This window comes from Poecile atricapillus, chromosome Z (genome assembly GCF_030490865.1).
Source record: "Poecile atricapillus isolate bPoeAtr1 chromosome Z, bPoeAtr1.hap1, whole genome shotgun sequence".
Lineage (NCBI taxonomy): Eukaryota > Metazoa > Chordata > Aves > Passeriformes > Paridae > Poecile > Poecile atricapillus.
In genome coordinates, this window is record NC_081289.1 from 6,426,951 (window position 1) to 6,444,079 (window position 17,129).

Genomic DNA, 17,129 nt, shown 5'->3' on the forward strand with positions numbered 1-17,129 from the left:
ATATTTTTCAGCCTGTGCTATGGCTGAGCCAGGGGAGAGCCCCTTCCCTCTGCATACTGGGCCTGGTGGGAATTCATACCTGGTGTCCAGTTTGTGATGCCCAGTGCCAAATCCTATAGCTGCTGCCAAAAAAACATCACAGTGCTCCTGGCACACACCTGGCACCTGCAAAGCAGTGCTGCTGACCAACCTCAAAACACTTCCAACCATGCACTGGCCATGCAGCAATGTAGAAAACCTCTTGCATGGAAGAAACATCTCTTGATTTTGGTGCCTGTTGCACTATGGCAGTGCTGGACCCCAGTCAGGTCTAGAGCATCTGATGAATGCTTTGCTGCTAAACTAGTGGTGATTCATGCAGTTAAACTGGTGAGTGATTAATCACCATCCATCCATTTGATTAATCTCAAATGGTGTTAATTAAAGGCAATTAGTATTCTGAAAAGTGTTAAGACGTGTGAACAGGAAGGGTGAGAAGAGAAAGAAAGCTGCTCAACCACTACAGAACCAGCAGGTTCCTGTGCAGAATCCAACCATATTTTACTGTGGTGCAGTCAACCAGGACATGAAGGATTAAACTAGATGTGTTAAAATAGGATGAGTTTTTACATGCCAGAAATATGAGGCAGAAAAATACTGTAAGATTCCATGCATCCCAGGTTAAGTCTAGCTTGGCAGACAATGCAGAAGAGCTTTCCTTCCTCAAAGAAATAATTTAAAGAGTTAGGAGATGCTGGAGCCCCAGAGAACCAATGAGGAGAGCCAGCAGCAAATACAAGGAGTTAAGAGGGAGCTGACATATCATATCCATTTCACCCAATATCTCCAGACAGGAAAAAGAAAATCTCTGAGATCTCTGTCCTACCTCTTTATTTCTCAGCAGTTTTCTCTGGGAACAGATTCCTTGTATGAGAAAGATCCAATGCAGCAAGTTACATGATCCAGCTGTGCCACCATTACACAACAGAATGCTGCCTGATGCTATTAATAATCACTTCATGAACTCTCCAAATTGTTTCAAATGCAGCAATTTCACACCACTGAACACAAGTACGGCCTTTACCTGAGAGTAGGTTATGTCAGGCTGCATCTGAAACCTCTGTAGCAGGGCAGAACAGAGATCAGGCATTAGCCTGGATTATGCTACCTGTCAGGAAACAGGAAGGGATTCCTAAGGGAATCAGTCAGGATTTCTCAAGTGTATTGGCCTGATTCTCAGTCCATGGCTAGTTTATTCAATTCAGTCATGATTGGACTGCCTAGATTATTTAGGTCCTAGAGCTCTGTATTTTTAAGATACTAGATAAATTGCAGTGTGATGCCAAGTTGTCAAATGTCAATGGGAAATGGAATGTGGCCAAGTATACGTACAGCATAGTCATCCTTGAGATTGAAATACCTCCTTGAAACATGGAAAAGTAGTCAAAAGTCTTAACAAGTATCAAAATGATTCTGGAGAGTCAAAAGGCCATGTCAAACTTCAGTTTGAGAATATATTAATATAGGCTTCATCCATCCTTTATTCACCAGCCTGGAAAAATGAACTGTATTTCTAATCACTCTGAGCCTGCATCTTATCAGAGCAAGGTGACCATGCTGGGTCCCCACCTAACAGCTTCTGATGCACCAGAATACTGGTACTCAAGAGATACTCAACCTCACATCAACCTCCTCACTGGAAGTCCTGGAGACATCCCAGCAGAGCCTGCAGCAATGTGAGCTGTCACTAGAGTGATGTCCAAGTCACACAAATTTACATTCCCTCTAGATTTACTGGAAATCAGCAATGAATTTGACCCACTCTACCTCTTTATCAGCAGCTTCCCAAGATGCCTGAGGAACCATGTTTAGCCCAGGTGCAGTCTGTTGGTTTAGCTAGATGGCCATGGTGAGACATTTAATCATCTTTAAGATGCCCAAGAGGAAATTATTCTGAGCAAGTTCAATGCTGGAGGGATTTTTGAATCTCACAACTCTTTGTCTTCAGCCCTGGAACTGTGGCATTGGTGTGGCCGAACCCATACTGAAACTGGACCTTGAGTCCCTGTGAGATGTGTGTACACTGCTGCTGGTGGCAGTAGGTGAATGACCATGGGCAGAAGATGCCCTGTGGAGGTACCCAGCCAACCCACCACCTCAGGAAGAGCAGCAGCCCCTTCTCCAGCTGCAATCCTCTCTGCTCCATAGCGTGCTCCGAAACAAACTCAGCTTTGCCCAAGTTCCCGCCTCCAAAAATAACATTTCTAACTGTGTTTCTGGCTTTCCTTTTAGGTATGTCTCCATCCACTCTCTGTAGTTTTGTTTCATCTGCTTCTTCAGGCGTTTCTGCGGTAGGAGGGGACCGGAGACCCAGACCCACCACAGTGACCACAGTGCACACAGGGAGCAAGTGAGCGCCGGGGCGGCGAGGAGCGGGCAGGCGGCCTCGAGCCGTCCCACCCTGCTCGGCCAAGGACTAGAAGAAAGAAGATTTTTTTATGGCCATATTTTATACTGCAATTCTGAAATGTTTCATTTATCACAAACTGCAATGACTCCAGGAGGAACGGAATCTAACAGTCTCTGGTGCTGTACATATATATATACATATATATATATCTATATATATAAATATATATATGTATGTGAGTCTAGCAATGTTCTAACTAATGAACACTCATTCTTTCCCCCAGTGATTTACTCTCTTCTCAGTGTAGGTAACAGTATATGTTGTATTTTTTTCCATTAACTACAAACATCTCAACTGGATTATTTAAATAGAAATACTTTTCTGAGCATTTTTTTTTTTCTTTTAAAAATTACTTCAAGTAATGTCCCTCTTCCAGTTTGCTGGGGGATAGGCTATTTCTGTAGGTAGGAATTGGCATTAACTTTGCAACACGGGAGGATTTCAATGGCATGCCATTTCTTGCTCCTCAAATTGGACTGCAAGTCTGTCTGGCTTTAGCAGAGCTGTTACTGCTCAGATTGAGAAACTGCTGCTTTCCCCTCCATCCTCCTCCTTGAAAGCCATGGGGAGAATTAAATTGCCACCAGCTGGGAGTTAGCTCATCCTTGGCCTCATTCCTGTTGTGCTAGGGATCAGCACCCTTGTTTCAGAGGAGAGGCAGGGAGATGGAGTCAGGCAGGAGCTGACCAGAGCTGTGCAAGGGAAATGATAGCACAGTCTCATCCTGCAGCTCCCATCTCCTTTGACTTGCTGTGTGTTGTGAGCAGAGGGAAAGAAAAGGAAGATACGGGGGTGGGAATCATCATCTTCTGCCACTGATTTGCTGTGCTGCCCTCAAGCAAGACATTTAATTCACCAGCCTCCCTGTAGTGTGGCCTCTGGCATAGGGTGCATCCAGCCCAAGGGCTTCATGAGATTCTGAGCACCCACAGCTCCTTCGGGCTTTGCCTGGCATTGCTGATGCTCAGCACCTCCCAGAGTAGCCAAAAGTGGGGAGAGGAGTGGTGCTTGAAGCCCTGTGGAAAGCACTGGCAGGTTCTTGGGTGCAAATTGCAGGATGTGGTGTAGTGTAGCTCCATCATGATCAGGCTGAGGGCTGACAAGGAGTGCTGAACTGGGAAAGCAGGACCCTGCTGGAAGGCACAGGCACAGCTGGTGGCAGGGGTGGCACTGGCTCTCCCTCCTCCCCAGAGACTCATACCAAAGGAAGCCAAATTTTTACCAATTTTTTAATTACTGAATGCATGCACTTTCCAGGCTCTTTGTGCTGGTGCATCGTTCAGGAATAGCCACCACAACTGTTGTGCTGCTGTGCATTAAAGCAGCTTGAAACAGAGAAGAGAGCAAATTTTCCTAATTTGCTAAAAGGCTCCCTCCAGGTTACCTCAATGAAATTCCCATCTGATTTTGCTTTGAGGAGGTGAGAGGAGAGCCAGGTGGCAGAGGAAGATGCCCTTCACTGGGCACTCTGAGCCCCTCACATCCCAGACAGGTCCATCCCTTCCAGAGGCACAATTCCCTGCAGGGTGCTCTGTTGCCACACTTGCCTCACTTGTCCTGCACAAGAAATTGTGAAATCCAGTCACAGACAGAGCTGAATGTATCAGGCAATTGTGCCTGTGCTGGGAAAAGCCATAAGATAGGTATTTTTCATCAAGATTTCTATATCCTGCTCCAGCTTTAGCTGGTTGGCTTCACACAGCAGAGCCGGGATTTCATCCATCTTTCTAAAAAAAAAAGGAAAAAAGAAACCTGGAAAAGCAGGTGGCAGTGAGCCCTGCCTCTGTTTGAAATAGCCATTCCAGTGGCACTTAGAGCTGTTGCACCAGATCTCTAGTTTCCTCTGTGTTAAGTTGCTCCCTGTTTTCAGAGGGCTGTGGCACATCTGAGGGAGCCCCGGGTGCTGCAGCTGCCGTGGATCTCACACAGAAAAGACATCAACTTCTCATTTTAGGAAAGATAGCAGATACTGAACTGTTGGGGACTTATATCAAAACTCCATATAATTTCCACAGTGAAGACTCCTGACCAAGATTTGGGCAGACTGAAGGGCAGGGGATCTCCTTGCTGCAAATCACACTCCTGTCCCTGTACCCCAGCCATTGCCATCATACACTTTTTATCAGCATTTTCATCTGAGCTCTTTATGTCTTGCTGCAAAAGCATTAAAACATGAATAGAACACATTTCAAACTCAGTCTAAGGCTACTTTATTTGACCAGCCTGAGTAAGGAGGTTTTAGTTTTGAGAGACTCCAACCCCAAAGAAATTCAAGGTATTTCAAACCCCTGTGATTTCATAAGCACAGTTGGCTCTATTCTGCTGCAGTTGTAGGTTGTAAATAAGCAGTCTCCCAGTCTGGCATCAGTGGAGTTCCCCATATTTACACACATGCAACAAAAAGCAGGATTTAGTTAGGGAATAATTGTCTCTGGAATAATTTAGGGGGAAAAAAAATAAAATAGGGAATAATTTTGTCTCTGTAGAGCAATTTTAAAGTTTAGGGCTCAAGTGTTCCCTCTGTGCCTCCTCTTCTGAAACCTGAGGTCTGGTTTGAACGTGACCTCAGCAGTTGCTGTGGCCACTGATCAAAATACAGCATCCAAATGAATCTTGTAGAAAAAAGACAAGCAAATGGATTTCCATCTCCAAAACAAAGAGCAGTGACAGGAGCAAAAGCAGACATGGTGTCCTGCAGATGGGGGGGTTCCCATAAGCTGGCTGCCCCTCCTTGCTGGGTGCTTTCTGTGGTTTTTTTGTTGGGAGGGGTATTTTTCCTTTCGTTTTTGGAATTAGTGTGATTTGGTTTTGTTTCTGCAAGTAATATTCTGCCTTGGTTGTGTAATTTATCATTCTCTTTGGCTTGCTATCAACTGCTGGGATCATAAGATAAGAAACAGAAGCACTTAAGAGCAAAATTGTTTCTGCTGCAGTTTTGGTGGTGGGGAGCTCTTCTTTGGTATCAGTGAAACACAGCTGGAGACCTGACCTAGGTTCACCAAATGCTTAAAAATCTCTCCTGAAGCATCACTTGGTTAAAACGTCTCAGTTTAAATCTGGGTAAATCTGTTAACAGGGGTGACTTGGCAGCAGCCAGGCCAGATCTGTGGGAGGGGGCTGGAGACATTTGCCCCTTGGCAGCACAGCCTGTTAGGGCAAACACTCCAGCCTTGCTTGCCAGGGATGCTCCAGTGCTTTTGCATGTCCTTCCTCTGCCCCAGCCTGCTTCTGCTCAGCCACTCTCACAGGAGAATGCAAAGGTGACATAAATAATGTGGACATGCGGGGAATGGCCACATAGCCCCACAGTAGAAGCTTCAAAACAAATCCCCAGCTGGCCTTGCCATGAAGGACTAGGTAGAAAAATCACTCTGGGCTCTTTTCCAATGAACTGTCCCACTAAACAATCTGTGATTTGCTGCTTGCATGAGGACTTCAGCCTGGACTCTGTTTGTTACCCTTTCCTGCTTTACCTTATTGGTACCAATGTGTTTTTCCTTTGTAAATTGTTTTCCTCAGCTCCTTCCCCTTCTTTTTCTTTGCTTGCAGCTTTGATTGTTGATTTTTACCTCCAGAGTCACAGAGGCCATCTCTGATGCCAACAGCAGTGCTCTTGCTGGGAAAACAAAACAAAACAAAAAAAAATCCAGAAAAGCTCCAGCTGGCCCCTTAGCCTGCAGAAGAAGTTGTGAGGACAGGCTGCCCATGAACTCTGCAAGCTGAAAGTCAGTATTGCAGTGGCAAGGGCTTCTGCTGATGATTTTGCATGTGACTTCATTCTCAGTGCATCCTAACTTTCTGCTGGATCACCCCTTCTGCAGCATGAAATGGATATTGGCCCTGCAACACGGCTAGTGGGGAAGTAGGAGCGTGGGGGAAAACCTGGCAGTGTTGCTTTCCTGAGACTGTGTCACTCTGCTGCTGCTGTCTCTTCTGTCCTGGTTGCTGCTGTACAGGTGCCATTAGAGTAGTGGGTACAAAAAAAAAAAGAAAAAAAAAATAAGATTTTACCTATGCTTTGTGTGTCTGTTATGGTTGTGGTGCTGAAATAAAACCAAGAAATTTGGTTCATTCCTCATGTGAATCAAACCACAAAGAGGGGTGTGATCCCACTGGCAGACATCTCCATATAGTTCTACAGTAGGCACTGGATACGGGTTTCTGCTGTGCATGTGTCCTGCATACCTCCATGACTATTGACAGTATTTTTATTTATTACCAATTGTTTTGGGTCCCTGCCTGGTTCTGATGAAATTCAGGTCTTGTCCTAAGGTTTTTTCTGTCCCAGGGCCAGCATAACCCCTGATCTCAGGCTTTTCTTCCCAAACCCTCTGCATACCAGAACATGGGCCTCCAGGGTGCCATGAAATGCAGTTGCAGCTGGCCCCAAGGTTGTCCCCTTCCTATTTTTAGGGAAGCAATCCACCAGAGAAAGCCAGATAGCTTTCAGCCATTGGCAAGCAGAGAGGATACTGCCCTTTGATGTGAACTTGGCATTAACAAGATCAGCTCTAGGGAAACCTGCACTATTACTTCCTCCTGTGATAGCAGCTCCAGTCCTGAGCAGCACTGAATGAGCACCAGATAAAAACACCAGATTGACTTTGCCAGTAAGATCGTGCAGGCTGTAGCCTGTTCCTTTTGCTCTTTCCAAAGAATCAGGGGATTAATCTACTGGCAAAATAAGTTTCTAGGCTGAGCCCCAAGGTACAGAAGTAGATTCCATTTGGCATATGGAAATTCTCATTTGATGCAGTTATTCCTGTTCTAGCTCCTGTGCATATTTACCTCTCTGAATTTGGGCCTGAATGCATCCCAGAAATTATTAATGGGAAGGGAGTTTTGCCTTCCATATTGTGCTTATTTGTACCAGAAACTTGAACACTCATTCAGGCAAAAAGCAGAAACACACACGGAGACTACAGTATCCAAGGAAAACAGCATCAAGACCAAGAGGGGAGGATTAGTTGGCAAATCTCTGTCAGCAATGGCTGAGTGAGAGAACAGCAACCCGCTCACAAACACTGCATGAACTCTTGCTTCCCCTGGTTAACCAGTCATCCCATATTTCATGCCCAGCAGCAAGTTTCACTCAATCCCCTTTGTTTTCCCTCACATCCCTGAGGCCAGGTCCTGCCTTCCCACCCTGTCTGCGAGGTGCTCTGGTCTCTGTGACACACGTGTGTGTTTGTGTGTGCACGGGCGTGTTGTGGTCCCAGGCATCGCAGATCCCTCTGGTGGGTGATCAGGAGTTGGTCCAGGATTTTTGGTCTAACTTTGCACGGTTGGGTCAAAGATGTGTAAATAGTGTTTGTAGTGCAAGAGGCTCTTTAGCCTGGACTCTGGTTCTCAAGGTCCCCTTCCCCACCACAAATAGTGCCACTTATCTGTCCAGGTAGCTTTTTTTTCCCCCTTCCTCTTCATAAATGCTAAGGTCAGTCAAATGGCTCATACAGTCTTTCCATGCTCCAGAGTGGAATCAGGGCATGTGCGCTCACAAATGTTGTGAAAAAACACTGCTGAACTAATGATGGCATCAACTGTCCAATAAATGCATGATACTGCACTGCATGTATTAAACTGCTGTTCACTGTTTCTGTATTTCCCAAGCATTTCTTTATGCACATTCAACCCAACCTTTTCTCTGAGGGAATTACTTCTATGTATTGCTTTTAAATGACTCAATGTATCTGTAACTCGAAATCCATTGTTAAGTTTAAGTAAATGCAAAAGCTGATGTTTTGTAAACAAGATACTGCAAAGCCTGGTAATGTATTTTGTCCTTCTGTTGAGTGCCCTGCAGCATGTATAGGAAGAGTCACCATCCAGAGCAGCTTAAAATTAGGCAACAGTCACACAGGTGTAGAAGCAGGGAGCTGGGGAGGTGAGAATCCCTTTCTTAATACAATGCTTACAACTTTGACCTGCATCAAAAATTCCTTCCCTGGGTCACTAACGCTCAGAGCTACCAAGGAACACATTGGTTTTGTTGTGCAAATTGTCTCTTTATTTTTTTCTTTTTTCCTTTTGATTTGTTTTTCCTAGTGAAAATTCAGATTGGTTGACTCAAAATCTTAGTATTTTTCTCTTCCTACAAGATAGTTCTTTCTCACCTGTTGCAGAACGAACTGCATTTTGGGGACCAAGATGCTGTGATTCTTTGCCTGTACAAAATAGGGCAGAGGGCTGAGCTAAATTATCCCATCCTTTCCAAAGCATCACCACCTAACTACTACCATTTAATCCCTGAACCTCCAAGTAATAGCATTTATCCACAGAAGAGTTTGGTGTGGTACTTCTCCATCTTCCACATGGAAATCATGCCCTTGCCTTCTCTTCCCTTAGTCATTGACCCATTTTCATCTGTGCTGCTCTTTCCAAGGCAGGGTACAGGATGGCTCCATGGTACTTGTATTAGCTCCAGCCCAAACCTCTTGTGGGTATCAGCAAGGCTTTGGTCCCAGCTCCTGAGTGGCTGCTGTGTGGAAGAAGTTCAAGTTCACAACACTCAAAGCGGAGTCGTGTGAAAGGACTGGGAAATTGCTCTGTGCTCCTGGCAAGGCCAGGCCTGGGGTGGAAGCACCATCCTGGTGGCATAGTCCTTGGAAATTATTCTCCATGGTGGCCAAAAATGCCATGAAGTCATGAGCCTCCCTTTAAGGCTGGTGCTTGGCCAGGGCTGTGCCATTGGCGAATCACTGTATGGCAGCGCAACAAATCATCAGTTACAGGCGTAAACCAGCCTGAGTTCAGATTGCTGCGGCAGCACACGGTGCAAGGCTCCACGAGGAGTTGGGTGTGTGCTGTGGTTTTTGGTGGGTGGGAGATCCTAGGGGGTTGCTCAGAGCAGCTCTGAGCTTTTCCATCTCTCATCTTGCATCCCCTGAGCCCAGCATGGCATCACAAATGCTGAGTCTTACTAGATCAAGCATGACCCCCAAAGTGAAGAGTGTGGAAGGTTGCAGCTCAGTTGGTGTGACTCATGTTTTTGGTCAACACAACATCAGTGACCTGCTGTACATTGACCTCTAGCTGAGAAACAATACTTTGGCCCATTTGGGCCTTTTTTTTAGATTGATATTTTATTTGAGTCAGAAAACAGTGGGGAAAAAAAACCCAAAACACTAGTCTGCCCAGAACAGTGACTCCCCAAATATCCCCAACTGTAAAACATCCCTCAGTTGACTTCTAATGAAAATGCAAGCATGTTTTCTACAAAGGCTTAAATCTTAATCAAGGAATGTCAGTGTGCCTAATATTGCAGGTCTTGTGATTGATAACAAGTTCATAACAGCATCCATGTCCAAAAAGAAGGAAGAATGTGTATTTACTCCATGCATGTATTAAGGCATCGCAAAAGTTTTATCTGCGTAATGAGTTTGCAGTTCTGCAAATTGTTAATGGGGCTACATCGCAAGTGGTTCTTTGCCTTGACAATCATGTATACATATCGAGATTTCTATCATAATGACAATTTAAAGGGATGACTAATTGTTTTCCTCCAATAAATCCAATTAAATCGGCCTGATGTGAAGTCTGGTGATTTTGAGTGCATGAGTCTCCACCCACATGCAAGAGAGGGAGTGAATAATTTCTGCGGCTGTTCCACTGCCCTGTTGTGGTTTATGCAATGATGTTCCTTTATGTCCCAAAGGAGAATAATAATATTTTCTTTTTCCCCAGCTTACTCCATAGGGAAATTAATAAAAAGGATGATTTGTCCTTCGGATTTTTCCCAAAGCTGTCAATGCAAATGGTGTTGAATGTCAACATATGGAGACATGGCTGTCTCCTGGGCACTGAGAATATCTGTGTAGGGCTCAGGAAAGGACATGTGCTTGTTGGAGACTGCTTACCTTTGAATTGGTCCTGGTGACTTACACACTCTGTGGTGGGAATCATCAGCAGAGAGAGGATTTTCATCAGTGAGAATTTCTGAGTCCCTTTGCAGTCAGCTGTGCTCTCCAAAGGCTGTTGAGTGTGCTCCATCATTGGCTTAATTTTCTTCCAGATGGTGTGTGTTATGACTTGCTTTTAATTTTTTCCCTCTATTTTTCTCCACTGTTGTTTCTTATTTTCTGGTTTTCACCCACTGGCACCCAAGAAATTCTTCCCCATTAAAATAGGTGGCAAAACCAATGTGCTCAGCAGGGAGGTGGGCCTGTGCTTGAGGCTTTAGAGCTAGGAGGTTTTAGACACCTGGTTCAGTAAGAGAGCTGAAACAAACAGCAGTGATGATGGCCAACTCAGCAATATAAAGAGAAAGGCAAATTACTTATAAAGCTTTTATTTTGTGAATGAAGAAACAACCCCCAGAACCAACATGGTAAGTATTTGAAAGCTGTGGTGAGCAGCTGTGTTATCAGAATTAGGTTCTGATGGTGGGTTGTACCAGGACAGGTGAGATAACCTCTGATGTGTGCACTGGAAAAAGGACATCCATAGCAAGATATGTCTTTGGAAAGGTACATCTATGTACAAAAATGCTGTCTGGAAGTTTTTTGGAGGTGGTGTGTGACACTGAGGCACAAACACATGATTTGCAATGTGAGGAGGAGCAGCAGATCCTGTAAAAAGACTGCAGTCTTCCCAGGTGACATAAGCCTGAACTCTGACACTCCTTGCATATTAAGGACCTCACTCCCTCCTGTGTGTAAGTTATCTGGATTTAGCTCAAATTTGGCACCTACGGTAGATAAAGGTCTATCCCACATTTTACCATGGAATTGAAATCTCAGCCAGGAAAACTTTCTCATGTTTTGGTTTTAAAGTCATGGGTTCCTGTGTAGGTTCAGTGGTCACTCAGAGTGCACCAGGCTCTTCCAAGCTCCCAGTGAGACTGGGCAGAATATCACCCCAAGACCACTGAAATCCTCATGCGTGACATCCTGATGATGTCATGTCAATATTCACTTAATCTTTGTACATTTTCTTTGCTGCTATGTGCTCAGCCACATATTCTTGGCTGTTTGCAACAAGGGAGATAAAACATCAGTACAGAGAAGCCAGAGGGACAAGACCAAGATGCATCTGTAGAAAATATTTTATTTGCAACCTTGCCAAAATCCACAACTATGTTTGCACTGGAGGGAAGGGGACTGTCCTTTGAAGGCTTTCAGAGTGTTGGTATGCACTGAGGTCTGGCTTATGCCATACATCAACCTTTCTTTGTGCTAGACCAACACCATTTCATGCTCTCTAGAATGACCCCTTCTCAGAACCATGGCTCCAGTGGGCTGTGACAGCTCTTCTTTTGCACCCAAGAGGAGTTTTGAATGAGTGATGCCTGTTGAAGCAGAGAAAGTGCAGGTGCACAACTTTGAGGACCATCCAACCTGAGTAGGGATAGACCCCTGTGGTTCAGGAGCAGGTGATGCTTAGAAGGATACGTTCTGCGCAAAGCTTTAAAATCAGTGCTTGTGCAGTGTAAACAGTCCTACCCTCTTTCATCATGGCCACATGGAATCTCTTCCTTCAGGCCAAACATTCCCAGTTCTGCAAATCCACAAAATCATATTGGTCTTGTGAGGATCCCTTTGGGCAGCTTTCCATGGGGAGACAACATGGGCCTGCCTTGCCCAAAAGCAATCCCAGGACACTCTAAGCTGTGATATGGATAAGAACACATGCTCTTCCCACCATGTTATGCTTCCTTCCAGCTCTGGACATCCCTCAGGGAGAAAATCCACCTATATCACTGTTGGTGTGTGCCCTGCCTAGCACATCTGAGTCCCTGTTTGGTGGGCCTTCTCAACCATGCTGAATTACTGTGGTGATAAACATCTTTTATATCCATGGGGATGGGGAAGAGGAACCATCTGGATTATCACTACAAGTATTCAACTGAGTATTTCCAGATTGTTCAGCATTTGGGCTTTCTGGATTATATTGGGATAAATTCCTGACTTCCAAACTTTGTTTGCTTATCCTGAATTCAAGAGTTTCTTTTCTTTTTTAATCTTTAGGATTTTTCTTTTTATAATTTCAATATGCTGATAAAGTTACGGTCAATTAATAATTCATTTACCTTCTTCATGAAAGTGTTTTGTTTAGGGAAATTAATAATAATAGAGCTGAGAGGCAATTTGTTGTTCCCATCAAACTCATGAACTTTGTGCTTTCCTTGGCGCCGTATAGACTCTTGTATGTTTTTCATTTTCTTTCTTTAGGGCAGAAGCAAGAGCTGTGCTCACATCTGTGCCTCAGCTTGCAGTCTAACAGTGACCAGAAATGCATAATAAATCTCAAACTAAAGCTTCTTTTTGTTGCAGGCCAGCTGGGCAGGTACCAGCCATATTAAGAATCACATATTACATCTTCAAGTTTGCATTTTGTTCAAAGTAGCATCTGAAATTTAACCTTCCCTCCCAGTCTTTGACCCAATGCAGCTCTGTGTAGCACCTAATTAGATCAGATCCCTGTTCCACTACAAAGAAAAAACAAAATTATAGTCATGGTGAGCCCATATTGACCTTCAGCGGGAGCTGACAGATGAACTCCTGTTCTCAACAAATAGAACACAGGCACATGATGGACACACACTTGGACTTATATTATATGGTAATACAATGCAATAGAATGCAGTATTATATTTTCTGTATTATATTATACAGTATTATATTATTACAGTGTCTCTATCAGACCAAAGCAGAGGAAAACATGGCATTAATGGAAGGTTTGGTACTATTCTGCTGTGCCTTGTCACTACTCAAATTATAGGATTTTACCATGTATTTCAATTACCTTTTGGTCACAATATCTAAAGAGGAAATTCATCTGTGATCAGACTAGGGCTGAATTCTGAAGACAATGTGCATCTTTGCTGCCACCAAACATCAAGTTCAGTTCTGAGTCCACTGACAATTACCTTGGAGGCTTGAATTGAGGAACTTCTTCGCTCTCTAAGTATTTGCAGCATGCAGAGGACACCGTGTGCTTGAGTTTACTGATGGTTCCCATTAAATGTATGGAAAGAACCAATGGTCCAATAATTCCTCTGGAAGAAAGTCAGAGACTTTTAGGAAAGAGCTGTGTTTCTTACCAGGACACCTTGGGAGGTTTCACTTATCTGTGCAAAGAAGGTGGTGACAGACTGATGAGGTGATCTAGCACCAAATATGTCTGAACAGATGGACAGGGTCCTGACACCTGTTCCTGGAAGTCACCATGTCCAAGGATGCCTACAGCTATGGCTGGCCTGGCAGGACTGTTGTGCTGTGCACCCAGGCCATGGTCCCCAGCAGCTGATGGACCTGTACCAGGTTGTGCCCATTGCCGCTAAGTTGGTTGTAGTAAGATGAGCTGAGCACCTCAACTACAAAGTATTTAATTCCTTAAATTCTCCTATGGCGATGTAATACAGTAATTCTGTTCAGCTTCAGCCTCATAACTTGTTTTGATTATCTGTGGCCTTATGGTGGTGATTTAAACCTACTGATTTATTGATTCAGTCTTAATTGGGTCCTGAGCTGGGTCATTGCATCATTCTATCTTTAATTGCTTTAATTAAAGTCTAGCAAATTAGGCTGGTAATATGATTGCTTAGAGGAATTCTTGCCTGTTCATGCTTCTTAATGAAATCCATAAAAGTGAAAAAATGAATGAGCTTATCCTACTAAACTGCCACTTGTATTATGGAGTCTGAGCAAAACACAGAAAATCAATCTGCAGTGTCCTTGGCTCTTCCACCAAATATATGTTTTCAGAAGGAGAAAACTCAGCACCTCAGCAAACATCCCCACGGAAGAACAAGCAGAAGAAAACAGTCAAATGTGAAGCTAAAAGCTGGTTCCAGTTCCCATTTCTCAGATTTCCTCTAAGTTTGCAAGCAAGTAATTTAGGAGAAGATCTAGAGACCTACTTATATCCCAAAACTAAACTTCAGCCCAGTGGCTAGAGTACATGCTGGGATCTCTCCCACTCTCAGAGACCAAATTTCTCTGGATTTTGAAGTCTTTCATCATGTCCCCAAAACTTTGACTCATGCCCCATTCTCTTTGCTATCAGTTTGGTGCCCAGATGGACATTTTAGGCAGAGGACTCAGCACTACCTGTGAGAAGGAAGATTTTCTCCCTATTTTGTGCTGTGACATTTATGAGAAGCATGGGCGTGGCTGCCCTCCATCACCACTGACAACTGTCTGTTGCCCACACTGTTCCTTTCCACCTCTTCCCTTCTCGTTTTCCAGCAAGGCTGCTGCATCTGCAATGCATTTTCTACCCACTGGGCTAATGAGCTCTGTGTTGCCAAAGCTGCCTGGAACTTCTTAATGTCCCCCTGGTTTATGAATGGAAATATGCTGCTTCCTCCCGCTCCTTGCTCATCAGTGAACGCTCTACTTTGCATCTCACTTGACCCTGGCTCCTGCTGCAGAGAAAATATCATTACTTACCAGCAGTGCAAAGCCCCCCACCAGCCCTGCTCATATACCCTGAAGCCTGTTCCACAAATACAAAGAATCTGTTTCAAAACTGAATTTGCAAATCCAAAGAAAATCTGCAGTCAATTAAAAGCAATGAGAATTAAGAATACAGCAGATGAGGAATATGAAGTTCAGATCAGCTTGATCCCCAGCGTGACAATGCATTTTACTTTATCCCTCTAGGAGAACAGGGATTTTTGTCTCTGCATGGGCTGTAATGATGTGGCTGGAAAGCTTCCATTATCTTTTAATTAAACACTGTGATTACATTTTGCTTTCTCCAGCCTGTTTAGCCCCCGAGTGAGTGCACAGAATGAAGTACATGTCACAGGCGCTCCGAGTGCAGCACTAACCACTCTCCATTGATCAGGGCTGGATCTGGAATCCCAATACCTGTCCCCAGGCTACCCACAGCTTGGACTGCACTTCCAGTTCTGCTCTGAGCAGGGACACCTTCCACTAGACCAGGTTGCTCAAAGTGCCATCCAACCTGGCCTTTAACACTTCCAAGGATGGAGCATCCACAGCTTCTCTGGGAAACCTGTGCCCATGTGTCACTAAGCTCACAAATAAAGAATTTCTTCCTTATTTTTTGGTACATTCTCATGCACCCTGTCTTGGAGCAATTTCAGATTGATGGTGGGTTTTGTCTCTATAAGGTGAGGTATCAAATATGTGGATGCAGAATGAACTTCCCAGGTGACATCAGGATTTGACCACAGATGGTGATTTCTGGTGGAGGCTGTTAGCAATTGGCAGCCCTGGGACCATCACATTGCACTGTACTACCCAGCCATGGTACAGTGCTGGGGATCCACCAGTGACCAGTGGTTAAAAGGAGATTTGGCTGACTGTCTGCAGCTGAAGAATTTTCAGCCATTCATTGTAACCTGCCTGAATTGCAATGGATTTTCCACAGAAGTAAAAGACTAGGTATCAGCAAAGATATTTAGAGAAAAAGAAAATGTTTTTCAGTTGCAAACAGTTTACAGCTTGGAAAATACTTTTTCCATGCACTGCAGCAGAGACCAGCAACAGCACAGAAACTTTCAACCTGAACAGTGTCAATACCACTACTGAAAATGTTGTAAAGTCACAACTGCCCTGCTCTCCTGGAGAGCAGTGCTGCTTCCAGACACAATTTTAAGTTACATTTCCTAAGGTGGGAGTTAGCTCTTCATCTTGGGTTCATGGGGAGCAAAATGTTTTGTATGTGTAAAAAAGAATACACTGTAATCCTGAAATGAGCCTGAATCACCTATGTACGGACAAGAAAAGAGTTATCAGGTTATATTTTCTTTTCACTAAAAAAATGGTTTTCACTGCTACCAGCTTCCAACTAACACACTGTAATTATAGGTGCATATTGCAATTTCTAACATCTCTGAAACAAATAATTGGAAGACAGCATAACCCATGATCTGCTTTCCTACAGAAAAAACTGCTTTTTCTGGCACCAAGAAATGGGAAAAATAATTCATTGACAACAGTCTGTGACATTTTCTCTTCCTTATCTCTTTAGGCCAAGTCTCCAGCAAGCACAGTATTTCAGAAATAATCATAAGAGAAGTATTAAAGAGAGGAAAACAAAACAGTGGCCCTGTTCCCATGGAAATGCATGGGAAGAGTTCAAGCAAGCACCCCTTCTGATGTGGCCATGTGTTTGTCCTTGGATGGTGAGCAGAGATCAGGCAGCTCATCCTCTCTGTGATCTGCCTGGGGTCTATTGTCATGGCAGATAAATAAATGCCTTTGACCTTGGAGGCTCTCTGCTTTTCTCTGGGCAGGGCAAGTGGAACAGAAATGTCATCTGGAACAAGCTGCTGGTCTGCACCTTCCTCCTCCTTCTTGGTTGGTCCAGCCTTTCCCTGGTGGATCCTGGCACAGATAAGGATCCCTCTGACCACTTCCCAAGTGACTCCATGGGAGCATCTGCCCATCAGTCTCACTCTCACCTTCTGGGTGAGAAAGGGATGAAGAAATTGGGCTATGGAAGTTAAAAGAAGTGGTTTTGCCCCTCTGGTCAGCTGTTCTAAAACTCCATCTGGAGTGCTGGTTTTCCTGCCCAAGTGTTCCTCATCCTCCATGCATGGCTATATGGTTCCTGTCAGGAAGGATTTCCCAGTTTGCCTTCTTCTAGGCAGTCTGGGTGTGTAAGAAGTGCCAGATCATGGCAGTCCTGGGGAAGGACTCATGTTCTATATAAGGACAGTGTAAAAACTTTGAATAGTCAAAGGCCATCAAAAGAGCTCTTGACA

General features: G+C 44.3%; 1 protein-coding gene across 1 annotated transcript in view; it reads left to right on the forward strand.

Annotated features, from left to right (window-relative positions):
* LOC131572913 (calcium/calmodulin-dependent protein kinase type 1D) overlaps positions 1-9,970 on the forward strand; it is a 210,314-nt gene extending 200,344 nt beyond the window's left edge. Inside the window, exon 11 of the mRNA XM_058826346.1 lies at positions 2,272-9,970. Within this exon, the coding sequence (XP_058682329.1) occupies positions 2,272-2,393 (122 nt within the window). The 3' untranslated portion in view covers positions 2,394-9,970. The remainder of the gene's footprint in view (positions 1-2,271) is intronic.
* Positions 9,971-17,129: the final 7,159 nt, after the last annotated feature.